At 41.7% G+C, this 18,249-nt stretch overlaps 1 protein-coding gene and 1 long non-coding RNA gene across 6 annotated transcripts in view; one reads left to right on the top strand and one right to left on the bottom strand.

Annotated features, from left to right (window-relative positions):
* LOC135234617 (TOX high mobility group box family member 2-like) overlaps nucleotides 1-18,249 on the bottom strand; it is a 131,927-nt gene that overhangs the window by 38,958 nt on the left and 74,720 nt on the right. For all 5 annotated transcript variants that reach the window (XM_064299411.1, XM_064299414.1, XM_064299413.1 and 2 more), the window contains exon 3: nucleotides 5,090-5,335. In XM_064299411.1, coding sequence (XP_064155481.1) covers nucleotides 5,090-5,335 — 246 coding nt within the window. The remainder of the gene's footprint in view (nucleotides 1-5,089; nucleotides 5,336-18,249) is intronic.
* Nucleotides 1-18,249, top strand: part of LOC135234618 (uncharacterized) — an 88,433-nt gene that overhangs the window by 55,202 nt on the left and 14,982 nt on the right. The gene's annotated exons all lie outside the window — the stretch shown is intronic.

The raw sequence follows: 18,249 nt of genomic DNA, 5'->3' as shown, positions 1-18,249 counted from the left end.
ATTATTCACAAAGCAATCTATTATTTATTTTGGTCAATTCTATGATTAAAGGATCAGATTGGAGAAGAAACGGTTGCCTGAAAAATCTGTAGTTAACATTTTTCATATTGCATGAAATAATTACTTTCAGGGTACAGAAATGTGGTTTCTGACATAATTTTCTTTTTTAAACTGCTTACATTTGAAGGTTCTAGCTTTACTCGCTGTGGAGTTCTTCCTCCTCTGTGTAGGATGCTAGCACCTAAGTTTGAGGCAGGAAGTAAATGTATGTTATTTAATCCCCCTTTTCCGGAGCTTCCACAGGCTGTCAATTGCAGAGTCACACGAACCAATCAAAAATAACGTAACTCAGGAAACCGTTTTGACAGGTAATATGTGATTGCCCCACCCCTTTTGGTATCCGGGAAACCTCACACTCCCGTAAAGAGTTCTAACTCATGTCAGAGGTCAGCTGTGACCAAATGAAACACCTACCAATAAGCACAATGCAGAAGTGACTCCTCGCTAAAATTTGAGGTACCATCTCTGTGCATCTGGCTTTTGTTATGACCATGAATATGAAGTGGCTAATCTCTCCAGAGCCAATAGGAGCTATCCTGATGCTCATGCTCTTAGCTAACACGAGAGGGTTGTGAATGGTCAAATATACGACAGTCTGACAAAACCATAATGGACTAGAAATGGACTTTGAAATGGATTGCGATAAGCGCAAATTTACTTGTCTTCAACTCTAGTGGCAGAATGCTAAAAAAAGAGAAAATGCTAAGCTCTATTTTTGCTGTTTACCTCTTCTCATTTTGTAATGTCCCATTCAGATTTTTCCTTTTTTATTTTATGATGTCACAATAGCACACATTCTGTCAGAATATACCTATTTCCAATCACTGAGCAGACCTTTTCAAATGGGGTTCAGTTCTGAATCTAGGTTCCATTTAAATGAAACTCGTCTCATACAACTCTTGCTCCAGAACATTACAGTGTTTTTCAAATGTTTACACACTATGCTGGTACTATGACCCCAATGGAAATGAGCAAAACTTTCAAGTACATTTGCAAAACAAAAAATAGTATGCTGAAAACTATGAGCACATTTTACTTGTTTTCACATATTTTAGTCTCATTTAACACTTTTCCGAGAACACTTCACACAGCTCTCCTCTTTGGGCACAATTTTCATGAAGCAAATCTATTGCGTTCGCACGGAAAACACTGCCATTAAAAATGAAAAACTTCAATTATCGACTGAACACACCCAATCTTGACAGGCCAAACACTAGTTGCTTTAATAATTCAGTGAGCAATCAGAGGGCAGAAGGAGAGCTCTCCTGGGTTGGAGAACAATGGCTGATATCGTTGCAGGAGGCAGAGGGTAGGAGCAAGAATGAGAGGAGGAGAAGGAGGACCACAACCCCAACCCCCAAGTTCCCCCACTCCAAGCAATGGAGGAGGCATATGAGGATATACTGTCAGAGTCAACACAGACAATTCAAACGCATACTGATGCTTGAAGAAATTCATAATAGAGTCTTTTATTTACCACACTAATGTGTAATTGGTATTCATTTGTTGACTTATGACTTGTTTATGATTTGGGCGTTGTTTTGGGAGGAGAGTACATCCTCATTCATTGAATACTTTTCATTTTTGAAGTTTAGCAAAAATAGTTTTGGTTTCAGCTAGTTTGAGGTATTCAGAATTGCGGTATAGTTTCTGTAAATGTGTCTAAACAATTGAGAAAAACTGTTATTAGCTATGGTAATTTTATTAGTTAATTTAACACCTGATTGGCTGTGCAGCAGTTGGGGGGAAAAAGGGTCATTCGGAAGAAAGATTTTATGGAACACATTAGATTTTCACTGCACTCATATGAAAATGACATATTCAAACTTTAATTTTAACAATTAAATAGTTTTATTGCCTATTCAATGGAATCTGACAGTCCTATTATAACACAATTACTGTGGCACTAACACATACTATACCATTTAGAGAAGTGAAGGGAGTCCATATTCTCAGTAAGGGTAATTTTGCTTTATACTTACACACACTCTGTCTCACACACACGCACAGACACGCACACACACACAATTGATCAATGAGCCAAAGCAGCATTACTTTACCTCATTGCTATTATTATTTTTCACCCGTGCTACGCATGCATGTTATGTTTGTTTATGTAATCAGCTTCAGTATGTGGATGATAGGCATGATAAGTACGGCCCTACCAAATTCACGGCCGTGAAAATCACGTCACGAACTGTGAAATCAGTTTCTTCCCATGAAATTCGGCTTCTCCCATGTGCTGTGCTGATGTGATTGAACAAATAACAGCTTTTGTGTGTCTAAGATATTGATTGATTTGATACGAGCATCAGAGGTGTTCCCTATAATCATTTTTGGAAGTAGCTCATCGATCACGCATGCACAGCAGCACAACACAACACCTGTGGGTGCCTCTAAGTAGCCTAACGTTCAAGAGAGCTTGCAAAAATACTACCAAAAAAAAACGCGGGTTTGGAAATATTAATCTACGCGCTGGTGGCGGAAAGTTATTTCGGAGCAGTTGCACTGTCTCGGTAGATCACGATTCAGCAGCACCTGGAAAGTGAAATCCATTTTAGAAAAAGAGGGCTTCCACAGCCGAACTGCGGAGAGATGCAGCCAAGCACGGAGGTATTTTTGTAGCAAAAGTCACAAATACGCAAATGGTTTCACAAATTTGCAAATGGGGTTTCACAAATATGTAAGCAGTTTCGCAAACATGTAAATGGCTTCACAAATCTCTAAATGGGGTTTTACTAATATGTAAATGGTTTAACAAATACGCAGAATGGATTCACAAATATGTAAAATGCGAGTCGCAAACATGTAGACTGGAGTCGCAAATATTGAGAATGGGTTCACAAATATGTAAAGCGCGACTCGCAGTTGTGCTAATAGGCTAACGCTAACGCTTTGGTGGGGAAGTTCTTCCAACTAATCAGACGAGCCTATTCAGGATGACGTTTGCAGTTCTGGCCGACTGTGTTTACTAGCATGCTGTAAACTACAGCACCGTTTCACAAGCCATGATTAAAACTGTAACAAAATTATGATGCAGACTTTAGCAAAGTATCTGCTTCCATTACTGGCAATGTGACAATATGACAAAGGCATTCAAATCTGTACTCCTGGGCCTTATGCTGAATTCTGTTCATATCACTTGTAACGCAAACATTATTTCTCTGGTTAGTGAGCTGTGGAGGGCAGCCATCTAGTCGATAAGAGCAACATCAAAAAAGTCTTCAAGCGCTGTCCCAATCACAAAATCTTCTATTGGCAAAGCATTGCAGAAATGACAGAGAACACAGTGGGGAAAATAGCACTTCCACCTGAAGCAGTTATCACAAGATGGAACTTGTGGTTTCAGGCTGTACAGTACCACACAGCTCATAAGGAGTTTTATGCAGACTTCATCTAACAGGAGCTGACACTCTGGTTCTCAGCTGAATGAGGGAGTCTGATTCGTTTCCATAAATGCCCATAAACTGATGGAGTCGATCACTTGGTTTGAATCTCGACGTGTTAATCCACAAAGCCTCTGACGGGTGCACACCTGCTCTTTTGGGCTGAAACACACGTGCACGAAACCCGCTCAGACAATGCCGAGATAAATTCCTGTGCTAATCGTTTATTTTCTGTCATGATACCGATGCTCAGACTGTATTACCGCAACCAACACGGGTAAAGTGGCAATGTAACGCAAAACAGATTGAATTTCTTAAAAGCTGTGCGCATTTTTGACCCAGCTCAATCTGTAATTTTGACGGGGGATTTCTGCTCTTTCACTGCTGCCATCCTCAGATTTGACTAAAACTGTAGGCTGGAGTTACCGATCTACAAACACGTTGCACAGGAAGTAGACACTACAGCCAGTGCTAACGTTTTGTGAACTGACTGAAGCCAGACTCCCACAGCTTGCTAAACCAGCGTGATGCTGCCTGTCAATCCCAACCAGCTCTGTGGACGCAGAGAGGGCCGTGTCAGAATACAGACAGGTCATGCAGACTTGTCATCTCAGCGACAGGGTACGATGCGTAGCACTGTCGCAGGATGCTCCATGCTGACATTTAACCACTGAGGTCAGCTGCAGTGGTATTAACCTTGCTTCGAATGGGGTTTCGTGAAGCGACTATACGATTAAAATCATTGCCGTGAAATGTCTTGTTTTTATAAGTTCCGTGAAAATGGAACAGAATCCGCATCCGTGAACTTGACTAAAGGTTTCAGTGAATTTGGTAGGGCCCTAATGATAAGGAAGCAGCATGTGATGATGAACAGGCCGTTCACCCCAGCCATGCTCCTGACTATGCCATACGCTGTCTGGAGAGCATCTCGCACTGCCTCAAGTCTGGTCAAGCTCAGGGTCTTCTGGTGGTTCCCTCAACTGTTAAAGAGCGGTGTTAAATCAGGAGACCAGCCAGCGACCGGTTTTAAAGCCTGCTGCCTTATTCTGTCATTACAATAACAGAGTGGATACCTGGAGTTTCCCATGGAACTGCAGGCACCAACTATGGCAGCCAACTGGGAAATCAACACCTATATCAGTTCATTCGGCTGATGTCATCGCTCACCCAGCAAGACTAATACTGGATCCGTCCCTGCAAAGTATTGCCCCACCCAGGACTCAAGCCTGCAGCTCCCTGGGACTAGGCCTGTGGCCCCCTGTCCCTTTGAGCCCCCCCATGGGCCTTCTCCCCCCTGTACGGCTCTTTCTTCTTCAGCAGTCAGTGCGATGGACCAGGCTGAGGGAAGCGCATCATACCGTGGGCCCTGTGCCTGACATGGTATCTCATTTCCCAGACTGTCAGAAACAGAGCGGGCCGATGCCAGGACAGATGACGTCTAATGTGGTTATTTTCCCACCCCACCCTCCTTCATTTGAGCAGTTTTTTTGGACTCCTGCTAGCATTTTTGACTTTGTTACCTTTGGCCAATCATTTTGAAGGATTTCGGGGGGGGCCGAATCACAGATCCGGCTGGCTGCCGCGACAATGACCACGACGATTCGCGAGGACGTACGCGAGCAGGATAACCCAGCGGGACTCACCGAGTGCATCTGCCCCGACAGCAGGTGGCCCTCCTGACCCAGCATGTTGGACATCATGATGGCGGGCAGCTCCGGGTACGAGTAGGGGTTGATCAGGCCGTTGTGGGGCAGGGAGTGGCAGAGGTAGCCCGTCTCGGGGTCCATCAGGTGCAGCAGGGAGGGGTCCGGGTGGTTGGGGGGCGTTATGGGCGGGATCTCGTAGTCCTCGTCGCCGCCTCCGCTGCCGCCGCTCTGACCTGTGTAGTTCTGGAAGGACAGAGGGAATGGAAGAAAGGTTCAGGGGATGAATAACTCTGTACTTCAGGGAGGCAGATACACTCAATACCCCAGTAATAACATGTGCCTTACAATTGACCCGTTTAAACATATGTATACACATGTCTAAATCAAACCTCATAAACACATTTTTAATTTGTTTAAAAAATGTTTTAATTTTTGTATCCTTATTCACCTTTCCTTAACCCAGCAGAGGAGTTTTTGTGATTTTTCAGCAGAAGATATGCAACCACAACCCCCACAACAGTATTCCCCTACTCTAGGCAATGGAGGAGGCATGTTGGGATATACTGGCTCCGTCATGACAGAAGATATTTCCCCCACTGCCAGGCCGCGGAAAAAAAAATATCTTGTGACATAAATGAAATTGTCTGGCCTGGTCAAGTGCAGAAACTGGACAAAGAATGATTTCTTTTATTTTTTGTTTTTGTATTTTTACTTCTCTCTCAGTATATTTCTCTCTTTTAAAATTTTGTTTTAAATTTACATTTTGTTTTACATCCCTACAGCCCTGTAATTTTGAGGGGAAAAAAACAGCACAAACAATCTCACTGTTTCTGTTCTTTTTCTAATTGAGGCCTGTACACAAAAATACTAATTTGGAACAACTGGCTGCTGTGCACAAGCTGTGCATTACAACAGTGAAAAAGCGAAAGCATACGGATACCTTAGGATTTTCATAATAGTCTCTTTCAATTATCACACCACCGTGTAATTGGCATTCATTTTGTCTTTTCATTTGCTGGCTTGTGTGTATGACTTGGTTGCAAAATGTCATTTTGAGGGGAGAAAACACAGTTTCGAATGCAGAGTTACATTTTGACAGAGATTATAATAGAGATTATATAATAATAATAATAATAATAATAACTTCTGAATGAAATGAGCCGGTCCGCTCGCAAATTTTAGCTCAGATATTTGCTTTCGAATGCCTTGCCTGAGGGAAAAGCAGCTCTTTAGACTTCTGCACTTTCACTTTCCCCTCCGGGCATCGTAATGTCATGTGCGGCGCGGCGGAGAAAGCGGGGGCAATTAACCAAAAAAACCCAGCCTGCGACAGAGACGAGAGCCCGAGCCTCTCCCTCGGTGCATTAATGATTTACCGTATCGTGGGCGGGGCCTTGTCACTCACGTACAGTACGGCGTGCATATACCACTTAAAGGGGAATCACTGCAGGAGACTATGGATATGCAGTATGATATGCATGATAGACATGGCGACATGCACAGTATATACAGTGAGCTCCATAATGACCAGTTGATTTTGGTGAGCCTGCAGACTGGCATGTGTTTTCTGACTGTTTTCCTCTTATTTCTCAAAATGGGTTCCTTGACTTTCACTGGCATAATTCTGGTATTCATGCCAATAACAGACACCAAAGGCGATCAAAGGCCTAGAATCAAGACTAGATGCTCAAAGCTCGCTTACACCTGCACTAAGAAAGCAATGGAACACACCTGACTAAGCAGAAACACCTGTGAAGCCATTTGTCCCAAACATTATGTTGACTTTAAATGGGGGGGGGGGGGGTACTATGTATAAAAAGTGCTGTAATTTCTACATTGTGAGACCAAATTGTATACAAATACTGTAATATAAGCTGAGAATGTGCACTTTAACTACACAAGAACTGTTTGACTACTAATGTAAAATTATGGAGTAATTTTACATTAGTAGCCAAATCCAGAAGAAAAAAAAGGTCTTTGTCCCAAACATTACGGAGCTCACTGTCGACCCATCCATCCATCCCTCCATCCATTATATATACCCGCTTATTCCTGGTCAGGCTCACGGGCGGTACTGGAGCCTATCCCAGCATGCATTGGGTGAGCTCACTGTAGGTGTTCAGTCTAAAATTGCACGATACACTTAAAAATGCCTGATTTAAAAAAAAAAAATCAACAATAAAGAAATTGAAAATTCATCTGCTGTAACAAAGCATCCGATGAAATTCTTTAAAAAGGAGGACACACTCAATATGGTTTCTATTAGCTATCACCCACAGCCATCTCGGCACAAGGGTTTGCCATGAGAAATATGATTTTGTGCTTTCAAAATGCATACTGGAGGTATTCAACAGAGAGAGCGAAAAGCAATTTCGTCAGAAGCAATCTGACTTCACTCCATTCATAATGACTGAGTCAAATTAATCATCACAAATAATATTCCACTGTCAGCTATTCAGGAGCTTTTTAATAGAATTTTTATGATTCATGTCTCGCGGTATATATCAAGCAGCTCGTTCTGCAACATTTCAGAAATCAATTCAATATCATCTTCATGTAGGCTGTCATCCTCCTCACCAGGACAACCATTTATCTTGCAAACAAATACTTTTAGCACATAAACAGCCGAGAGAAACGGAATAGAAAGAAAGGCACTTTCCCCCCCTTTGTTTCATAGCTGTAAAATCCAATACAAGGAACATTTCACGATGCGCAACTGACCGTTATTAAATGGAAATACTTTACCGTTCAACGCTGCTATCTGTAAAAGATTAAAACGGGAATTAGCAGCATGCTGGTCTTATAAATATGTATTTCAACGGTGTGTTCTGGTGGTTTTTTTGACTAGCGTCGCAAAGGACCGTCTGGGATATTGGTTTGCCATTAATGGTTGTTCAGTTGCTAATGCTCAAATAATATATAATGCATTTTAAGAAAGACTGAATTATACAAAATTAAATTCCATAATTCAATGCCAATATTCTTCATAAAGAGGGTTTTCTTTTTGAAGTTACAAGGGGGGGGGGGGTGTATAGGGGAGGGAAAAGGAGAGAGGTAACAAGCTTTAGATCGACCGAGCCTTATCTCATTAATGCCAACAGAAGGCTACTTCTGCCAAGAAGAATTTAGTTGTTTTCATAAAATCCCATTTTTTCATACTCTTTTTTTTTTTCTTTCTGCCAAATTTGTTTTTGCCAAATCGTATTTGCAGGCCAGTTTTGGATTTAGGAGAGCGTCTGAAATGTTTTCTGCCAGACTTTCCATAGTGGGGACTACTGTGCTGTGGGGACTCTATGATAAACATACAACTACTGTGCTGTGGGAACTCTGTGTGATGTACACACAACTACAGCGCTGTGGGAACTCTGTGTGATGTACACACAACTACTGCGCTGTGAGGACTACTCTGCGTGATAAACACAGTACCTAATGTGTTATTGACTCCTTTTAAAAAACAAAGGATGAAAAACAAATATAATGCAAGCAGGAGGAAATTACATTTCTACAGCCACTGAAATGAATTATTATTTTATATTATACGCCTAAAAGGAATCAATTTGAAAATTACCTAAAAAAAAAAGATGTAGAAAAAGAGAGTAGGAAAATTAAATTTTAAAAGTAGAGCTCAGAAAAAAGCTTGCATGTCTGTTTACAGCAGCCCTGCACATTAGCACAAATGGAAAACTCAATTGGTCCCGTTTGATTTGCTTTGCGTCTGCAGTCTGAAATAGTGAAGATTAATTTTCTAGATTGTGGCTTTTTTTAAACTTTTCAAGGATCTGTTATTGTTTGGTCTAATGGACGAGAAAATGAACATTTCCTGAGATTCAATTTCCCTCATAATTGTTGGAAGGAAACTAAATTGTCTGTTGTAAACACTAGAAGCATTGTGTGAAGGGGGTCCCTGGCTGTCTCCTCTGGGAAATTCAAATCTCCAAGCTATTTTTTGTAACAATGTGATTTTATTAGCAGGTACAATGCAGGCAATACATTCTTGCCTGGCACTGGAATAGCAGAATGTGATGCTTAGTCATGAAATAAATGAAATGCGCATTTGTCATGGTTTTCGGATGTGTGTGGCCATTTAAAGGCCCTGCCTCTTTAATCATAACCGCTATCTCCGACAGCAGTGCAACAGCTAGCTCGATGTTGCAGACGTGAGCATTTCTATTGCCGCTTAGCATCTGTTGAAATGCATTCAGCTGAGCATATTTCTCGAACAGATTCTACAGCGAAGTTCCCCCGAACAGGTCCCACAATGCCTTGGCATTATTGGAAGCTGTAACTGTGTTCATGCGATTATGCATTGATTCAATTCCTCCACCAAGCTCAGCAAATACAGGTCTCCTGCATAATCATCAAAGAGAGGTTGTAAATAAACACACCTAGAAACAGGCGACAGCATTTGAATGTTACAGGGCCCTGTACATTTTATGAAGAGCATTGGAACAAAAATAAGATCCAGAGTTCCTAGCTTAAATGAATCACCTACAGCAGCCTTTGTTGGGCAGGATATAATGTTCTTGTACCACATGCTTCTCCTCCATTTAACTTTACTGTAAGACACTGTGTGGGATCAGCCACCAAGCTCCTCTATTTTAAAGCCATTCTATGCAAAAAAATAAATTAAATAAAACACCATCACAAGGCAGAAATACAGTTATAAAAAAGGTCCCAATCCGGATGCATTATTAATTAATGAACAAATTAATCTGTTCATTCATTCATTAAAACACATTTTAAAAAAGCACACGTAAAGGGGAATTGCACTTTCAAACACATATGGGCTTATTTTGTTTATATTGTCCTTCTAATGAATGTGTCGACCTTCATTTTTCGATTAGTTATTTCGTTATGTCTAACGTTAGAAACAAGGACCTATTTTTTTTTTTGCGCAAGTCCAGATAGTACGGTTTACGGTTTTTTCTTCTTCGAAGAAGAAATGCATAGCGTTGAAGTCGCGCAATGATATGCTGCCCAGGTCTACTTTCTGAATTTGTAAAGGTAAGCAACAAAACATCGTAAAATGTTAACAAAACGAAATTCTAATCGAAAAATGAAGGTCAACACATTCATTAGAAGAAAATTAGAAATAAAATAAGCCCATATGTGTTTTAAAGAGTAATTCCCCTTTAAAGAAAACAAATAACCGGCCATGTAGGCTTCGCCGCCCCCGAAAGTTTAAAGATCACTTCAGCCATTTCATCAGCGAGATCATCAAGTGTAAGATTAGTTCCGAGTGAAATAACCTATTCTTATCTGAACTGGTTTTCTGAGACCGGCTCTTGAGGGTGTCTGATTTAGAGAATCCTGTGCTTTAAAACATTATCGTGATCAGAGCGTTATCAAGATCACTCGAGCGTTCGGCGCGAGCGGGAATGTAAAGGAGGCCCGTCCGCGGGCCATAAACGCGGCGCGCGTCCGAGCCGCCGCCGGAAGAGGCCGCGTCCGTCGAGGGCACTCGACGGGAGGAAGGACGGCTCAGCCTCGTTTGAGGGATTAGCCGGAGCAAAAGGCCAGACGAAATGAATTAAACTGCTCTTCCCGAAATGCAGACGGACAGTTCCGGCCAGAAAAGAAGGTTTGGCGGTAGTTTATTGACCTGCTGGAAAAAAAACAATAATTTATGTTGGTGGCTGCTGACCAGCATTTCCAGCGAGAACTAGGCTTGTGAAACATGGTAGCTGGTAGCTGGTAGTTGGTAGTTGGTGCCCAGCTGGAGCTGGTAGCTGGTGATCAGCTAGAGCAGGGTTTGTGAAACATGGTAGCTTGGTAGTTGGTACAGCTCATCCTAACTTGACTAGGCTGGTACACCAGCTCATCCTAACTTGACTAGACTGGTACACCACCTCATCCTAACTTGACTAGGCTGGTACACCAACTCAGCCCTGCTTGACATTTCTAAGCTGGTCTTAAGATTGTCTTAGCAAGAATTTACAGAAGAGTGACCCAGCTGGCTGAGTGATGATCATCTTCATTGGAGAATGGGTTCCTAATACCAAACTCAGATCAAGTCCTCTTAAAGGTAACACTCTGCAAATTGGAACCATGTAAGGGGTTTTAAGCTGACCTTGATGGTAACACAACAAAGAGGTGAAGTCTGGAGATCTAATATTTTGAGTTGGGTGGTGGATTTATCGCCTGGAGTAGCTGCTGTTGTTCAAGCGGGATTAGAACCCATGATCTTTAATCCCAACAATCTGATCCCAATAATCTGTACAGTGCATAGTGATTTCTGCTCCTCCCTGAACCCATTAATGTCCACATTGAGCTCTGCCAACCATGAAAAGCGGAGTGTGACATTATTGTAGACTGAGCTGGGTCCAGAAAAGAATATGTTTCTCTATCAGGGCTCCAAAAACACGTGATTTAGTTAAAAATAAGTGCACATACTTACAATTAAATGTGTACGTGTGTGTGTGTATGTGTGTTGTGCGTGTATGGGGTGGCGGTAATTTACAGCAATCGACCACCACAACTACAGGAATTAGAATACCTCAATGTTAAAATGTTTTTGATAACTGGGAGGAAATTGTGTGATGAGTTCCCATCTATTTGTGCTAAGGTTGTACCATAAAGGCTCAAATATGTATGTGATGCCAGCAAAGAGTCTGTCAATAAGTGGCATCCATAATCAAATCAATATCCCAACATGCCTGCCATCATCCACAGCTGAACAATGCAAGTGCTGCCACAACCCACGATTAAGCCCTCAATGCAAATCTGCATCTCGCTTTCACACTATGGAAGAAGCTTTTACAATTATAGACAACTCTCATAGACAATATGAGTTCTGATTTTCAATTCAATTTCATGAAATTTCAAAAAAAAAAATGTATCATGCTAAATAATGAAAGACATGCAGCCTATGTTGTCTTGCCTGATATGGGGACCCAGAAGCCAGTGTAATCACATGACACACACGCGTACTCGCGCACACACATGCTCACAAACATCCCACAATTCATTTCTCTTTTTTTTTTGCATATGTCATTGGCTTTAAGATCCAACTCCATTGAGTTGGAAACTGAAAAAAAAACAAAACAAGTGAAGTGAAACCTCATTGTTCTCTGCCCTCCTTCTGTCCTCATTAAAGCTATGGTAATGGGAATACAGTTTTGATTTACTGTAATTGAACCACAAGGGTACTTCTGCCAGATTCATCAGAGTGTACAGCGCAGTTGCATTAAAATAGATTGAACTTTCCTCAGCAATGGAGCAGATGTCTACACTTTTATTATATTTCAATCAGCCATGACCTTGGCTTCCATGCAAGGAAATACAACGTTCTCATATTCAATAATGCCTTAAAGTGTAATATAAATATCAAAACTACTCAGACCCTTAAATCCGCACCGCGAATGTAGCAGAATGGAAAATAAGCGCGTGCTGATTATTCCGCTTTAAGTCTTCTTTAAAACGGCGTTGCAGAGAGTTCAAGGCGCTTCTGTCCGTCTAAGCTTAACTTTTTTTTTAGTATTTCTCTCCTGATGATGGAAAATAACAGCCGGATGATTTGAGGGCATTAGATGCCGTGATCCACACGACCCTGGCATCAACGGCTACATGGATCGTACCATGAGGGGGGCTCAGTCGTGCACTTCAGCGGTACGGCTAGCGAAAGGAACCGCAGATTCTCACTGTGCGCATGTCGGTGCTAAGGCAACGTGCTAACGTATAACATGAGGCGAAATGCAGCACTGTGGACAGTGATAGATTAGCATCATGGCTAATTTTCACTTATCTGTTGACCGAAGGGGCCTGGTTGAGATTGAGGCCCTGCCCAGACCACGGTTTTCAGATGTTTTCCCTCTGCTTCGTGTTTTCATAGTTTATCTAAGCCAGACACTGGGTGCCTCGCCCGTTCGTGTGTGTGACATTCCTAACCAAGTGCATGACCCTACATAAATTACCCTAAAGACCAAACTGTGAGCCCTCCTCCTACAGTGTTGACTTTAGGTTGGGTGGGTGGGGGGCGGGGGTGTTTAAGGAGTTTTAGCATGGGGGCCTTGCAGACAGTTATCTATTCCCCATCCCAGACAGGCACGAGTGGTGATTGTGTAGGACTCCAGATGTCTCAGAAACTGTGATTTTAGCAGTTGGCCCCCACCCCTACATTTGGAGATAGAACACATGGAAACACATGGAAATGTGGCTGCATATTCCGTCAGATTTAACAGAGTTAAAATTAATAAATACCATTGTCCCTCATCTCTCTCCTTCCTCCCCTGTGCCACTTTTACCTGAAAACTCAAACTTGAAACTCAAATTTATCTGAAATTATACAAACAGGATTTGGATTTGTGACTAGCAGTGTCTTTTCCTTTTGACAAACAAAAGAAAACAAGTCGCTTGAACGATTTTAACGATATCCTAGTGTAGGCTTCAGAATAATATACAGTTTATGAGATTAAGACCAGAGACTTGGCATGAAATGCAGGTTTTATATACTGTAAGCCTATCAAAACTCAAAGTTTTGTATTCGTCATAAATGGCATTATAAAATATTTTCAACATTAGACCATATCAGTGCTTTATCTTACCTAAATATTGGTAAAATGATCTCCTGCAAAATATTGCAGATAAAATATTACTTATAAGTCCAGTTATACTGAGGACGTGATACTCTGATGTGCAAGACTCCTCAAGTTGCTAGAGAGCACATCATCTCATTTGCTGGCAAACCTTTAGTCCTAAACGCTACACATTCCCCTGGACCCAAAGCACACTTCATTTCAGTATCCACAGCAGCGCCAGAACTGTTTGCTAATACATTTCCCTCTACATGTAACTCTGATTCAGCATTCCTCTAACTACGTTGCCTTAATGGCATAAATTCTCCAACTCCCAAAAGCCCTGAAGTGGCCTGCGATAGGCATCTGAACCTCCCCTCTTTATGCCAAATCGCGTCAGGAGAGACGGGCCAATCACAAAGCCCCCCTCAGGATTGGCTCTGACAGGTGATCTCCTGTTACAGCGACCCTGCGCCTCAAGTCACGTTCTCATCCTTCCAGCGAACGAGGCTTGCATTATTTATACCCTTTCATGCTATTTGCAAATTTGGGAAACCCGAACCCCCCTAATGTGATAAGCTGACCTTCCATTCTCTCTGTGAGTTGAAGTGCGGGCCTAATGTTCAAGCTGGAGTCAGTAGATAAAAGGGGGAAAATATCCCACAGTCTGTTCTTCCTGACAGGCAGCTATATGCACCACAAAGAGACTCAACATTTTGACCAGGGAGGCCTTCGTCAGGTGAGGTACACACATGAAAATGTGAATATATGATCTGTGGCTTCGGTGCACCAATTACATTTATCGTCATATAAAGATGCTGTGCATGATATTTTTTCTTTTTTTTATTATACACCAGTGCTGATATTTAGACCCAGCATTACATGTGTTGATATCAAGTCATTTGGTAAACAGTGCCCTGTAGACCAGTCAAATTCTGACACTCACTTCTGTTAAAAGGGTGAAAACAGGTATGTTTTTAAAAAAAAAAAAAGACATTGGAGCAGGTTGAAGTGAACTTCCCTCACTGTAGAGCACTTGAAATTTCGAAAGGCACAATTACTAAGCATAATTCATTAATAATGAATAATGTATAATACTACAATCCAACACAAGGGCAGAAAATATACTATACGATATTTCCATATAATACTGTCAATATATAGCCACTGTAGTTTGACAGATTGCCCAGTGAAGTGCTTAAGAAGGGTGAAATGGGGACTAGGACAGGAAAATATAGGGTTGCTGGCTCAAATCTCAGGCCTCACGGACAGAAGTTAACCTGAGGCACAGCAGCAGCTGCCCAGCTGTAAAAAAGGAGAGCAGGCAGAATATAACTCACCTTTGGATACAGCAGCTACTTGGCAGACACATACAGTAATGTCACGCGTTCTTTTAGCCTACTGTTAAATGATTCAATTAACCTCAGCGTAACCAGCCAACAGTACCAGGAGCTCTGACCTGAGTGCAGTTGTTTCGACAAGAGGTTGTGAACCGCCCTTGCTCACTTCCAGACCTGAATGCAAGCGTACTGCGATAAGAAGTCCGCTGTAAAAAACTGACTGAAAATATTTACAGTAGAATACTGGCTACTAGTTGCGGTACTTCTACATTAAGCTTCACATGATTTACTGTTAACCAACCGACAGTATTTTACTGTATCATATTCACAGTAAATTACAATCAAATGACAACCATATACTGTGATTTCACCGTAAGCAACCATGGATTACTGTGGGCATGCTACTGAAGAATTACAGTAATCAGCTGTTTCTAAATTACAGTAATCACCTGCATTTTCACATATTAACTGCAAATGTAATGCAACTCAGTAGCCAGTAACATTTACAGTAAAAAATAGTTAGTGTAATCGGGTAAATTAAAATAAGAACAAAGATAATATCCATTTTACATATTAAGTTATTTTTTTGTTACCAAAATTTAATTTCATTAGAAAACCTTGACAAATTTATCAAAAATTTCTTTTTTTATATTTTTATTATGTAAAACGATGTAAACATCCGTTTTAAATGTAAATTACACGTGCAATAACACCGAAACCTTCAGTAAAGATTTTCAACAACAATGGAAAAACAACAATTTAAAAGCCTCTGATGAATGAATGAATTCATGAAACACTGCATTTATATAACACTTCCTGCCTGCCCTGGGACCCTGACCAGGAATAAGCTGGTTACATATTAATGGATGGACTAGATTTATATAGCACTTTTCCAGACACTCAGTGCTAGACACTGAAGGGGGGGACTCCTCTCAACCACCACAAATGTCTAACACCCAGCTGGGTGATGAACGGCAGCCATTTTGCACCAGAACGCTCACCACACCTCAGCTAAGGTGGAGAGGGAGTGAATACACAACTGTGCAGCTATAAAACCTCCAGTGTAATCACGGTATACAGTCCAGTCAGAAAATTATGTCTACACTCAAAATCCACTCGAAATCAACTGGATTTCTCAGAAAAGCACAAACTCTCTGGGTTGATGCCCTAGAAGCACCTGTAAACAAAATGCAAAGACAAAAGCCTTCAGCTTCGAAGACATTTACACATTAGGTACACGCAATAATGCCTCTTTCCTTCAACAACAAAGAAAATTACGGAAAGCCAAGAGAGACCGACGTCACATTTATTTTATCACACAACAACACAGCTTGATAAACATGGCTCCTCAGACGCATTTTTTTAAAACGCTCAGTTGAACTGACAAGTTGGCTAATAATTTCAGTACAAAATAACATTAAATCATGCGATGCCTGCTTCCCAAATTGTTTTATGTTAGCACTTTGATATCAGATATCGGGTGCTTACAAAGCTAAGTCGTATGCAGACTTATTGCAAATTACTAAGACCTAAAAGATAATTAATTTGCTAATCCATTCATTTACTTTATGATTTTAGCTAGCCTAACACAAAGTTAACCTTAGCAGTTACCTCCATAATCTACCATAATAATACCACAACACACTCCAGCTACAAAGCCAAACAAGTGAAAGCACAACCATACAGGTTACAAGATTGAAAAATATAGCTATACATATAACAGTCATAAAGGGGAAACCACTATTAGTAAACCTATATGGACACTGAAATAAAACTTAAAATACTGCTTTATACTGACTGTATCTGTCTGGTAGTCGACTCCCGAGTTTGCTGTCAGTGCTGCTTCACTAGTTTTCAACCACAGCCGCCATATCCCACAATGCTGCATGGTCCAGTTCAATTCCAATTTCACCATATTTTGCAGCATTATTGCCTAGCCTGCATTGATTTCCCAGTAATATTCTGACTGCATTGTGAAATATTACTGTAAAATCCAGGGAACCACTCATTTCACAGTGAAATGCTGACTGTGGAATAGTATTATTAAATCTAAAAGTCAGGTAATTTTTTTTAACAGTGGTAGGTCTGTGTTAAAATAAAAATATCATCAGAGAAGCGTGGGCATGTATGCCCACGTACCCGCGGAGCAAGGGGAGACTCACTAATATGCGCACGCTCTCACCATGTGTAATATCCTAGACCATCAATCAATCAGTCAGGCAGTCAATCTAGATGAGAAATTTGCTTTAAGGTTAAGGTTAAGAAAACACACAGTGCACGTAGCACAATGAGTCACTCAGTAGTGAAATGTGCCGTTTGAGTGGCCCGTAGATACAATAAGAGTAAACAAAAGGGATATTTAGCATTAAAAAATCATGTTTTATCCTGCCACACCCCTTCAGCAGTCACACACACTGCAGGACCAGCGCATACAAGGGGATGTTGAAACACAGCTCTAATCTAACCATCTGAATGCATTCAGCACATTACAACTGCGCATTCCAGTGCACTCAGCCGAGCGAAATGACATCACGGAACTCTGTCGCCGAGCGTCTGATCGACTGACGACGTTTTAAGGACCTGACGCTTGGTCTGTGGCGGTACATTCACAGCCTCCCCTCTCGGTGAAGCAATGTTACTCTCAGCTGTGCGCTGAAGTCAGATCAATGGAGAGGAAAGCTACTGCTGAGATGCTGGATTATTGCCAGACCGCTACGTGAATTACTGTGCCATTTAACTTTAATTCCGGATTCACAGGAGTGAAGGATTTAAACTCTGAATATGTGAATATTTTCTGGAATATCTGCTGTGCCTCGTCAGGCTGGAGCTGGAATCTTTCCCTGTGGAGATCTGCAGGGCCAAAAATGTCCCGTTCTAGGGGGGGGGGCGGGGGGCGGGCCGTGTTTAAATCATTGGTACACATCACAGGACTGTGAGAGGAGGAGAAGCATCGCAGCGTTCATTAAGGGGTCTGCCCTGCGCTTCACACCACTGTGTGCCTCTGCATAAACATTATGTGCGTTTCAAACCTCAATTTCGAGGCAGGGCCCTCTCTCCATGTGCCTGAATCAACAGAGCAGCATCTTTCTGTGCTCCTAAAAAATGGCTCTGTCTCTCGAACCCCTGTGTCAGCCTCTCTCTCGCTCTCCCTGTGTCAGACTTTCTCTCTCTCTCTTGCTCTCTCTCTACCTGTGTCAGACTCTCTCACTCCCCATGTGTCTCTCTCTCTTCCTCCACCTCAGTCTTACTCTTTCTATCGCTCCCCACTTGTCAGTCTCTCTCTCTCTCTCTCTCTCTCTCACTC

This window comes from Anguilla rostrata, chromosome 11 (genome assembly GCF_018555375.3).
Source record: "Anguilla rostrata isolate EN2019 chromosome 11, ASM1855537v3, whole genome shotgun sequence".
In the NCBI taxonomy this organism is placed as follows: Eukaryota; Metazoa; Chordata; class Actinopteri; order Anguilliformes; family Anguillidae; genus Anguilla; species Anguilla rostrata.
The sequence above is the reverse complement of the archived record's forward strand: the minus strand, read 5'-3'. Positions and strand labels throughout refer to the sequence as shown.